We start from the raw sequence: 12,500 nt of genomic DNA on the forward strand, positions 1-12,500 counted from the left end.
ATACTGGAAGTCCAGTCTTCTCTCTCAGCTCTTCAAGACCTTTTTAAACGGCATATTCTCCAACGCTGCGTTGGATAATATGCTGCCGATGCACTTCCAGCACCCTCCTCCACAGCTCGACTCTATTGATCCACCTCTTGTGTGGGTGGAGATTAGGTTATCTACAGATTTGAGGACCCCGGCTTGTCTGTATGAGCGCGGAGCTTCAGGAGTGGAATCTGATCTATCATTGCCACGGCAAAGTCATTAAGAGCACATTTATTCATCAAGTACTGAAAAGAACGCACTGAACAAAAAAAAAACAAACTTCAATTTGTTAAACCTTTGTTTTGTTCAGGTTTTCTGGACTTAAAATCAAAATTTTAACTTGAGAAAAGAAACCAAATAAGTATATATGATTTTAATGAATGATGAACTTGGATGAGTCTTTTTTTTCCAATGTAATCATTGATCATTATGAGTTGTCCTGAATGAACGCTACAAAAACAAAAAGCACTTTAATACAAACGATATGCATTGTGCTATATACTATGTGATATACATACATATATATATATATACACACACACACACACAATATCCCTGCCATGAAAACACGTCCTCACCTTTCCTCTAAAGATGGGATTAGCATGTAGTTCAGTGTCACAGGAAACACCAGGAACCTCCAACGGAGCTGCCGTTATCTCCTGACACACACACACACACAACAAACGACACACACACACACAACACACACACACACACACACACCAGGGTGCCACCTTATCGATCTCCTCTGGGAAATTATCTGTTCCCTCGTGCTGCCCCACATGCAGGTTAGAACACAGCGAGCAGCTGTTTGTTCAGACACGTGAGGAGAAAGTCGAGGACAGGGCTTAAATTGGGACACCAAACATGTTACGAAAGTGTGTGTGTGTGTGTGTGTGTGTGTGTGTCATTATGTTGTACCTTGTCGAACACTGAAGAATAAGGCAAGACTTTATCCAGACTGAGAAACTTCCCATAGCTGATCCTGTACAAGGAGGCTGAACGAGGAAGAAAGAAAGAAAGAAAGAAAGAAAGAAAGAAAGAAAGATATTTTTTTACTTTACTTTACTTTACGTCTCTCCACTCTGAAAGAAGAAATTGAGACATCTTTCCTTATTTTAAGAATATACTTTTGGATTTTTGGACTGTTTTTCACGATGACATCTTCTACCGCTCTCTTATTCCTTTTTAAGAAATATTATCAAGTTGGCAGATCATTTTGCTCGATTAATTATCATTAATTTAATTGTTCTTTCATTTTTTTCCACAGATTTTCTGTAACAGACGGAGACAAAGGCTACACCGTGTATTCAATTATTTTTTTTTTTTCATATTTCATAAAGAATGTGCAATGCAAACCAAATAAAATAATATGTAGGAGTTGAGCTGGTGGGTATTGTGCGAGCTCGAAAGACAAAACAATAAAAAAAAATGCTGTTGCTGCTTATCCTGAGTTACCCCGGCGCCGAGGGTGCGGCTGCTTACCCAGGATGAACTCCTGGATCTGATCAAAGGATTCAAACGGCGGCACGTTGTCGCACAGCCAATCGATAATCTGGAAGGTGCACACACACGCACACGCACACGCACACGCACGCACACACACACACACACACACACACACACACACACACAGGGCCGCATAAGCATTCTATGCGGTTGTTTAGGGCCACAACCGCTAGGTAGGCCACACCATCCGTGTAGGGGCCACACGATGAGTGCGACGTCTCATCTCCGCCAATCTGCGCCGCTTTTTCAAATCCCCCCCCCAAAAAAAATGGGTTTTTCATCTCAGCTCATGTTTCCTACACACACAGACAGACACACACACACACACACACACACACACACACACACACACACACACACACACACACACACACACACACAGCTATATATCACTGACCAACCTTTAGAAAAAAAAAAAAACACATGGATTTTGTTGTTGCATTGATTTAGAAAGATTAAAACCATCTCATTAACCTTTTGCAGGTAAACACAAGACACAAGTACCATGAAGGCCAAATCTACAGATTAAGATAAAGGTTACAACACAACAAAACAGGCAATAATGCGGAAAACGCCACGTGCAATTAATACGACTTAAAAAGAGAAGAAAGAAAAAAAAGCCTTTCTTTCCGTGGCCCATTCATCTTGTTTGTTGCCTCCACACTCCGTCGACGCCGCTGCGGCCCCCTAATTTCCCCAAGGAGACACCACAACAAATGTGATCTGATCTCCAATTTGTTTCATTGGCGACAGTCCAATACCAAGCCGGAAAATACAGCGGCACATTCGAATCAAACGGAACGCGAAGCCTGCGAGATACCGTCAAAGTGTTGAGGGAAACGGGGCGCTCACGCCCAGACATGGCGGCGCAAATGCCAAAAGTATCTGCGCCGATCCGGTCCCTTACTGGTGACCGAACGGATAGCGGGCGGTGGCCTGCTTCGGGTCCAATATCCTGCTCGTGTAGACGTACAGTAAATGCGACTCCAACATCACATTGTTTCATTATTATTATTATTATTTTTTTTTTCGTTTTCACGTTCCAATCTTATTTTATCCAAAACAAAGCAACTATATAAAGCAATTACTGGAAATACTCCAACGCAACGGCCTTCAAAATCAGCATTCCCAGCTAAATCAATTGGAACTGAGATTTCTTCTGGTACTTGGTGTCAGCAAGTACCTGAAGATTGATTAAACACATGGTATCAAACACACGGTGTGTTGATAATGAGGATATAATAATCAGATCAGATGAAATAAGAAAGACTACAATACAAATGAAATAAAATATCTGTTCACTAAAAGGTGGAAGGTATGGCAAAGAAGCATGGACAGAAAAAAAGCAGCGTTTCTCTATTAAAGTCAATTAAAAATAAATATAAATAACTTAAAAGTAAATAAAATCACGTCACGTTTCTTTAATATCTGACATGTTTGATACCTATTTTTGCATAGGATTTTTACTTCGGCGCTGAGCTAATGACGACAAAACAACGATATTAACACAACGCGAAAAGGTGTTTATCACGCACCTCCCCTCGGAGGCAGGAGCGGCGGTGCCGGCCTCATTAAGGCCCAGACGACTGAAGAATTAGAAGTCGTGCGCCGGCGCTCGGTTGCTGAGGCCCCTTCGCACTAATTACGCCGCTGACTCACAGAACCCCCTTTAGAAAGGATTTATTACATTCCAGCAGAGCGACCGGAACATCTTAAATTAGCCACTTTACTAAATGTGTCTTGTTCCCACTCGGGGCTGTCGGGTCTTAACAAAACTTAAAAAAAAATATATATATATATATAAAAGAAAGAATAAGTCTCCAACCCGCCCTTTGGTCGTCGACTTTAAACAGCGCAGGCTTCATGCCCCCCCCCCCCCCCCCCCGAGTGTGACGCCCTGTCCCAGCACCGCTTTTGTCTGCGTCAACTCCTCTCTTCCTCTTCTCCCTTCCTCTTTCCTTGCTTCATCTGCCTGTCCCTCATCTGCCCTGTTTGTGTGTCTGTCGGTCCTTGACCCTCTACGTCTGTCTGTCTGCCATCGTCTGTCACACTCTATTCCTTTCCATAACAAAATGGACATAACAACACACGTAAGCGTCTCTATTATCTATGGCCCCACAGGAGATTATATATAAATACATACATATTACCATGATGGTTACAATTTCACTTCCAACAATTCCACTCCGTTCGGACCTAATCTAATTGTTTTTGGCCTTTGATAAAAAATAACAAATTAAATAAAAAAGGAGTTTGAGTACCCCTCTCTCCAACACCTCCCGCTCCAAAGCGGAGTTGATCTCTACATGTCACGACCACCGTGTCCAACGGCCCTGAAAGGCTCTGCACCTCCTCTCACCTTCACTTCCAGCTCTGGCTCTTGTCCCACGGAGACCAGCAGGCAGTGCAGCGCCGCCAGTCGCTGAGCGTCCGGTCTCCTCGCGGGGCCAGTCACGGCCGGGTCCCCGGGCTCGCTGACGCGCCCCGGCCCCCGGCGGGCAGGGAGGTCTACGCTTCTATGAAATTGAAAGGGAGTGAGAGACAGACACACACACACACACACACACACACACACAAACACACACACACACAGACGGCGCAGAATGTGAACTGAAAAATGGTCAGATGTGCACAATTTATTCTGACCACACTGAGTTAAACATTATGGTGGATGTGCTTCTGAAGTGATGACAAGCTTAAATCACCCTGCCTATTAAAGAAAGAACAGAACAGAAACAGAAACAGAAACATCTTTATTCGTCACGCAACACACCACACTACAACACATGCTTGCACACATACACTTAAAGTAACAATCCATATGATTGACTGTGTTGTTATTTTTTTGTCAACATCCGGGTTTATACATAAAGTATCCGCTCTCTCTCTCTCTCTCTCTCTCCGCTCGCTGATCACTTGATTTGTTTTGTTTTCTTGGTCAATTGAGGTGATTTTTGTTTATTTTTTGTGACTGTTCGCCATACAAACTGTACTGACAGTTTACTGACCGCAACTAACTACGCTGCTTTATCAAATTTCCGCTGAAATTCCATTTCTCGCGCACGACTGATCAGCGCGTTCTTGTCGGAAAAGGCGGACCCCGCCACCAGCAACGGAGACAGCGTATAGAGGAGCACATACAGAATGGAAATACAATAAATGTCTGTTTCTTATAAAGAGCCAGCTAAATAAAATGTCTTTTTTTTACCACTTTAATAATACAAAAAGCTTTTGGTACCCCATCACTAGGGCTTGCGTTTCTCAGCGTTACACCTCTGGCTCACCTTGGCGGGTTGTCTGCATAGAGTATCTGCAGCAGGAAAGCGGAGCTAAGGTCAGCGCTGTAAATCCTCCCACTGGCGAGGTCCAACAGAGCGGTGGCAGAGTCTCCATCTTCTACGCCCAAAACCACGACGTCGCTCGACTCGCGCGGCAGGCCCGACCGAGCGTCCTGGCCTGAGAGACACCGAGAAGTAGGAAAGAAAAAATGCTGAAAAGAGTTACCGAGAAAAACAAAAACAGAAAGAGAAGAGAGGATATCGAAAAAAGAAAAAATCGAATATCACTGTTCGACAGACGCCTTGATGTTAGTCACTTGAATTCACAAGTTGTCTACACAAAATAAATATTTGAGAACCAAATAAATGGATACAATTGGAAAACATTGGCTTCGGGAACATAATCGTGGCAAAAATATGAAACAATGATTTTTTTTCATAAAGCATATGGGGCATACGCTCTGGAACAAACGATAAGCCCATCGGACGCCTTGATGAATACTAATGCTCAGGCAAAGCCCCACAGATCTATAAAACCTTATTGATCTGGCCTTCTCAAATCCACTTCGGCCACAAAAAGGCAGATGACAGATAAAGGTAACAAACAAGTAAATAAATGATTTTCTTCTCCACGGACAAAGACGCCACGAGACGACGGCGGTGGCTCAATATCAGATTCCGGAGCGTGGTCGTACCGGAGAGGAAGAGCGAGTGGCAGAGCATCTCCTGCTGTCGGGTGTTGATACAGTGGAGGAAATTACCTGGCAGATACACAAGCAGGTAATAACCTGGACAGGAAACAAAGGCATCAGTGTGAGTGTGTGTGTGTGTTCCATTGCTTGAAGATATAGGCTTTTTGTTGTTTTTGGCCCTATACTTTGTAGATTACATTGAAAAAAAAAAAACGAGATCCGTGGCCTTGGTTTTTACATCTGTATTCGGCGAACCATGAGAGATTTTAAGAACCTTTTTTATGAGCATCCCCCTCCTCCCCATTTTTGCAAACTAAAAATAATTGGAAAATCTCTTGTGGCCAGTGTATGCTATTGCAATGAGAGATGGTCACTTAATAGACAACTTTTACTGATATGGAACTATATATACAGTCGATGCCCATACTGAATGATACAAGACAATAAAATAAAATACAATACAATACAATACAATAGACCAACTAAAACATTACGCAAAGGTAGAAAGATTATTGAAGATTTTGATATTAGACAAGCCATTAATACCCAATACCAAGTAGTATACCTGATCTAAAGAGAAAGTACTGATGGAGTTAAGGACTGAAGTATGAGTAAAACATGCTGGCTAAAGCATGGGTGGTGATGGATAAATAGTGGAATACTCATAGTGCCTTTAAGTATGAGGAGACTAACAGGCTTTGACAAACACTAAGAAAGGTACAGTAGTTCATTACAAATACGAGAGTTATAATTTGTTTCTTATGGGTGTGCTGCTGCTGCTGCTGCAAAAAAAACGTGTGAAAAATCCTCAATAGAAAGTGCTATCGGCGATATATCAATAAATGGAAGAAAATAAATGGAACAGGAGTCCAGGGCACTCTGAAGTCCCCCTTGGACTTCTGTTCCTCTTGGTGCATCGTTAAGAACAGAGAACTCACAGCAAATGACCCGGTGGACCGGGAAAAAAGCTCTGCAGTGGACGACCAAAAAGTGCTTTTGAGAGTGAAGCAAAATGCATTTTGTGGTGTGCGTGTGTGCGTGCGTGTGCGTGTGCGTGTGTGCATGTGTTTGTGTGTGTGTGTGTGTGCGCGTGTGCGCGCGTGTGTGTGTGTGTGTGTCTGCTGACCGATGGGGAGGAAGAGGGGATGAATGTGTGCGGACGCCCGGTTCGAGGGCACTCTGAGCGTCTTGCTGCAGCCTGGAGAGAGCGAGAAATATGAACGTGCATGACAGACGACTTTGCGGCCACATCAGTCGGATCCGAGCAGCGTCTGTCGCCACGCAGGAAGATGGAGTGAAAGATAAGAGAGAGAAGTGAACTTTTGACTGATGCACAGTCGGTATGACTGCGACTGACGGATGTACTTGACGGAAGTTTCCCAGAATAGAGGAATAACTGTTTGATGATGTAAATTTGATGCAAAGTAAAGCAAGGCCTCTGCTAATGGATCAGCGATGAGGAAAAAGAGGACGTGTGTGTGTGTGTGTGTGTGTGTGTGTGTGTGTGTGTGTGTGTGTGTGCGTGTGTGCGTGCGTGTGTGTGTGTGTTTGAGAGATGGAGAGAGAACTGACTCAATATCAAAAAAGGATACATCAATTGTTATCGATTTTTGCTTGACTTTTTGCAGTGGCCTCTCTCAAAATGTGCAATGCAATTTGCAAAGTTGCACGTGATTTTTTTTTTTTTGCAGTAAAATGGAGGGAATTGGCAACATTTGCAAGCCGAAGGGGGAAAAAAACCCAAAAACAAGTCACGTGTAATACTTATTATTTTAGTGGTCATGTTTTTTTCTCTAAACATAAAAGAACCAAATATTGCCCAGACTGGTTGAATTTGCATCAATTATTGTCATCGCACGTAGTACACACACGCACCTTTGTGAGCAAAGATCACCGTGTAGGTCCGCTCCTCAGCCTTGTTGCCGGGTGGGCTGTAGCACACGCACATACTTCCTGAATGCAACCACGGGGAGGGGGTATCATTCAAACACTGAGGGTGCATAGCTGTCATTATCCCAAACAAATCACAGAAAGAGGACAGCTATTTTATTTACTTCCTCTGATTCCAGACATCTGAAACCTGTCACTGTCAGATCGACGTCGAACATGGAAACCCGCGTGAAAATTAATTCAAGCGGACGCGTTCTTTCCTTCTGTTTGTTGAAATGCAAAATAAAATGAATAATAATGATACTCAAAAAAAAAAAAAAAAAAGGGCTCTGAACTCATTTCACTCTGGAAAAACCTTCAGCTTTAATTTCCAACAGCCAAGCCCCGCTACTCACACCCTCACACTGCGCTCGTCTTCCCCTCGAAAGAATCTCAATGTCATTTTGGTGTGGAAAAAATTTGCATGCCGTGTTTACAATGATATAATAACTTACTCTCTTGTTTTGAGTCACATGGCAGAGGGGGAGAATACAGAAACAAAAAAATGAAACTAGAATGAGTTGAGATTTTTCCAAACAAAGTGTGAATGTGAGGTGTGTGTGGGTTTGCGCATTTGTGTGTGTGCGCGTTACCTATTTTGTTTGTAAAGACTTCCATCCTGATGCACTCCTGCTCCGATCTCTCCTCATAGTAATGATCGAAACCCAGGTTGACGAACCTGGGTTTTGACACACACACACACACAGACAGACACAGACACACACACACACACACACACAGACACAGACACAGACACAGACACACAGGGAAAAAATATATATATATGAAATTTAATTATTTATAAGGTTGTTTTTTTTTTACAAAAAAAAACTTTAAAAAAGAAGATATTTGAGTTTATGATTAATTAAAAGCAAACTGTGCAGCATCTCCCTGTTGTTTTGGTCAGAGTTTATTTCAAAGTTAATTTCCCACCCCTCCAACCCCCCCCCCCACCCACACCAAATTGAGTATGCAGGCATTCATCTTCTTGGCATTTACACGGAGAAAAATAAATATCACACAAACTAATGTAGCGTACAAAATGAGACACGTGCGGAGAAAACATATTTCACACCGATGTCTTACCGGACGGTGCTGAAAGGGATTGTGGGTAACTCCAACTGCAGCTCCAGCTGTTAGAAAGAAGCGTGAAGGGAGGGAGATTTTTCATTTCCCGCGGTGAAAAAAGGACAACCTGGTGGTGGGTTCGGGGCATGGTTGCGTGTGTCACACTTTCATTTAAAAATCCAACACAACGCAAAAGACGTGGAGAACGGCATTTTGAGGAGGGGGAGGATTTTTTTTTTTTTCAAACGGGGACGGAGGCTACATGGTCATGGGGAGAAGCCTGGTCTTACCACGGTCTCACAGTTGTGGCTCGGGTAAAACTGGACACATCGCAGCAGAGATTTGTCCTGAGAAAGAGATTTTTTTATTTCAGCTGACATTGCAAAATGTTTAATACATGTATGCTTCAAGTAGTTTTTTGTCACATTAAGGAATGAAATAGTCACTCCTCGTTCTATCTCAACAAAGTAAGTAGAGTTATAAGTAGTAGGTAAGAAAAAATAAATAAATCAATATATATATTGATTTATTTTCCTTATTTATGTCTGATGAGGTGCTGCTCTGTGTTTTTGGAGGTAATGAACTGTACGCTGCCTCCACAGGCACATAAAAAAATATATATCAAGCGTACACCGTTCAAAATATCCAGTATTAAATATTAAATGCTGGAAGAGGAAAAAAAAAGTTGAAAGAAAATTGAACAATGCACAATACAATGTTCAATAAAGTCACCCAGTGACAGAAATGCATTTGTATGTATATGAAGTATACTGTATAAATATTGTATTTACTGAATTAACAGTGTACTGAATTAAAAGTAGTCATGTAATTTTTTAACATATGGGCATATATTACACTTATACATCCATATGAACCAATAGCATGCGGCATGAAAGGTAGTTTGAATGGAAGTGTTTTTGAAGCGCTTCACCCAAACCCACATACAGCACTACATTAATACACGAATACTGTCAGACAAGGCACCGCCCCTGTGGGTGCAGCCCCCTCCCTCCATGGGACATGTCATAAACAAATCCACACATGTTCCATGCCATTGAACGCAATTACGTTGAAGGATATCGACATTAAATGTGCGTGTGTGTTTTCCTCCTCCGCGCTACATAGGTGCTCATCCTCTCTCGCTGAGTTAAACACCTTATTGGGTTCCCACACCTCTTCCCAGCGCCACCGATGTGTCCCTTCTACTTAAATCTGAATTGGTGTCAGCGGTTTAACTAACGAGAGATTTTGGGATGTCCAGGCTCCGGGCGGCAGCGGCGAGAAAAACAATAATAATGATTTGCTGTTAGTCTGAAAACACCAGAAATAAGCATATCAGTAAGAGTGTGTTGCAGTCATATGCGTTTGGTTTCCTGGTGCCGAAGTGACAATCATCTCTAACAGCCTACATCATATTTCCATCTTGTACCACGTCATGGCACAGTGTGGAAATTCATTTCTCTCATCTTGCGTTTCCTCGTTTCACATTTGCTTTGTTCACACTCCTGCTGCCCTTTGTATTTTAACCTGCTCCCTCCCGCGTCGTGTTTTATCCAAAGATTTTGGAGCCATCTACTGTTGGAGTGATGCAAAAGTGTTTAGTCCCAAATAACAGAATAACATGACAAGGGCAAAGCAATCAAGCAGGTAAAAATAAGAAGAAAAGATATATCCTGTATATCGTGCCCTCGTGTTTTTTTAGGGATTTTTTTTTTTTGGGAGGTTTTAAGGGAGAAATTGGGCTCAATCGACGACAGTGATTATGTTGACCGTAAATACATCTTTATTAGATGGAACTGACTGCTCCCGACAATGTACGGTGTGCATTCTATGAGATAACATAGGCCAAGAGACAGACTTCCAACTCACCAAGCAACACACAAAGTGTCACAACACAAAAAGCTCAGTCACAAAAAAAGTATTTGTCATAACCCTGTCATTTATTATTTTAGCTGTTAGGTATAATATACAGCCTTATACTAGAGGCCAATATAGGTAGGCAGGGTTCCAGGTCCCTGCGTGTGCGCGCGCGTCTCACCCTGTGTGTGAGGTAGTACAGCCGCTGTGTGTGTCGGTCCCACTGCACCCAGCCAACGTCCTCCGCGATCCTCTCGGCTAGTTTGGTCAAGCGCTCGGGGTTCACCATCACCTGTCGCGTCACACAAACACAAAGTGGTCTCACAGTCTCATGTCTTCCCCCATTTTTCTGATGACTTGAACGAATATTTGCACCTGGAGATATTAATTTCATAAATTGTCATTTCGACATGGCTGGATACAAGCCCACTTACACTGTTTAAGATCATAAATATCCACAAAACAGTAAAAGTGCACTTTTGTTTTTTATTAGACTGGCATGTTTTTTATTGAATCACTCGCTCCGGGCTGGATCGGAGTGTAGTTTGTGACCGGTAGAACTAGTTAACGGATAAGAGTTGAGTGGTGAGGGGGTAATGAGAGACAAAGGTTAACAACAAACAGGGCAAACAGAGCGGTTCTTACCACTCTGTAACCTTCTCGCATGGTCAGCAGAACGTGGTACTGATCCACATCTGAAATTTATTACAAATGTATGAGCCAAAGAAAGGTACGGAGTGAGTCTGACAAAGATCACAAATGGGAGAGACAAACAGATCGATAAACGGAGAGACGTCTCACATCCATCTTCCGCCAGCAGCAGCAGGTGGCTCTCCAGTACAGAGTTCCTGTCCGTCTCAGGGTGGAGAAACTAGAGGAAACCACAGGGTGGGTGGGGGGACGACACACAAGAGACCGGATAACTAAAACACCTGATAATATATGAGAAGATTTGCAGCATTTTAGTGTGACAATGGCGTGTGAGATGGAGAGAAGGAGAGGTCAATTCACTTCCACTAAAGCTGGTGGTATTCAAACCGTGAGGCACCTCCCCCTAGTGGGTGGCGGAGGAATTGCATGGGGCCGCACGCAAACTTTATTACAGTCTGTGGGGCGTGGGGGTGGTGCTGTTGGAGCAGCCACACCTCTCTTGGGTCTTGGTAATTGGGACCGGGACAGGGGTGGCTGTGCGCCTGTTTGCTCGCCAGAGCAATCAACAACAACAAACAACAACAAACAGGTACATTTTCAAGCACCGTGCGTTTCTGCAGAAGAAAGGAAGTGCAGGTGTATTGTGTGTCTACCTGCATGTCTGTCTGTCTGTCGGTGCACAGGGAATATTTAAGGAATATAATATTGTCAATATTGGAAATGTACGGGGGAGCGGGCGAGGGGTGAGAGGACTGTACATATGGGATAGAGGAAACTCCATGACGGCTCTTTTTGTTATTTTCATTTGTGAGCACTTCTGAAAACGCAACAAACATATGTGACAACCTGGTTTCCCCCATAAGTTCCGTTAGTTTGGTACATGACCCATTTTGCATAAGTTTCAAGTCCTTGAAAACTAAGTTTGAATACCACTGCACCAAGATAATCAAAACAAATGAGCCAAGGATGCCTGTGTACTGCAAACTGGGACGATGGTCCGTAAGCGCGCTGTACAGCTGCTGCACAGTCATGGCCGGTGAGAAACACACACACGCACACGCGCGCACACACACACACACACACACACACACACACACACACACACACACACACACCTGCACCCACCTGCACCCTGACCAGGCAGTCCACCGCCTTGAGGACTTTGGTGTTGTTGATGGGATGGATCTCGATGAGGAGGGTCAAACACTTTGACGCTAGAAGGACCGGAAGGGGGGAAAAAGACGAACGGAGAGAACGACAACAAGGGCAAAGCAGAGGAAGTGGAGAGCGGGAGGGGCCAGAGGAGGAGGAAACGAGAGAGTCAGCGGCGTGTAAACAGACAAGTCAATGCCAAGGCGTTGCACAACTCTCACTCCAAAACAAACAGTGAGAGCAGATAAGTGGAGATAAAGGAAACCATAAGGTGTTGCAATCCAAATGTCAACAATGTTTGGTAAGAATTTAGTGGCGTCCAGTGTAAACTGATACG

General features: G+C 43.4%; 1 protein-coding gene across 1 annotated transcript in view; it reads right to left on the bottom strand.

Moving 5' to 3' along the window:
• gsap (gamma-secretase activating protein) overlaps positions 1-12,500 on the bottom strand; it is a 36,234-nt gene that overhangs the window by 17,883 nt on the left and 5,851 nt on the right. Inside the window, exons 6-20 of the mRNA XM_080022373.1 lie at positions 12,137-12,225; positions 11,162-11,231; positions 11,006-11,055; positions 10,542-10,652; positions 8,794-8,823; positions 8,522-8,568; positions 8,029-8,114; positions 7,382-7,459; positions 6,633-6,704; positions 5,510-5,602; positions 4,821-4,992; positions 3,896-4,052; positions 1,513-1,582; positions 949-1,025; positions 606-686 (exon numbers count right to left, since the gene is read on the bottom strand). Of these exons, the coding sequence (XP_079878499.1) occupies positions 606-686; positions 949-1,025; positions 1,513-1,582; positions 3,896-4,052; positions 4,821-4,992; positions 5,510-5,602; positions 6,633-6,704; positions 7,382-7,459; positions 8,029-8,114; positions 8,522-8,568; positions 8,794-8,823; positions 10,542-10,652; positions 11,006-11,055; positions 11,162-11,231; positions 12,137-12,225 (1,283 nt within the window). The remainder of the gene's footprint in view (positions 1-605; positions 687-948; positions 1,026-1,512; positions 1,583-3,895; positions 4,053-4,820; positions 4,993-5,509; positions 5,603-6,632; positions 6,705-7,381; positions 7,460-8,028; positions 8,115-8,521; positions 8,569-8,793; positions 8,824-10,541; positions 10,653-11,005; positions 11,056-11,161; positions 11,232-12,136; positions 12,226-12,500) is intronic.

This window comes from Zeus faber (genome assembly GCF_960531495.2).
Source record: "Zeus faber genome assembly, chromosome: 21".
Classification (NCBI taxonomy): Eukaryota; Metazoa; Chordata; class Actinopteri; order Zeiformes; family Zeidae; genus Zeus; species Zeus faber.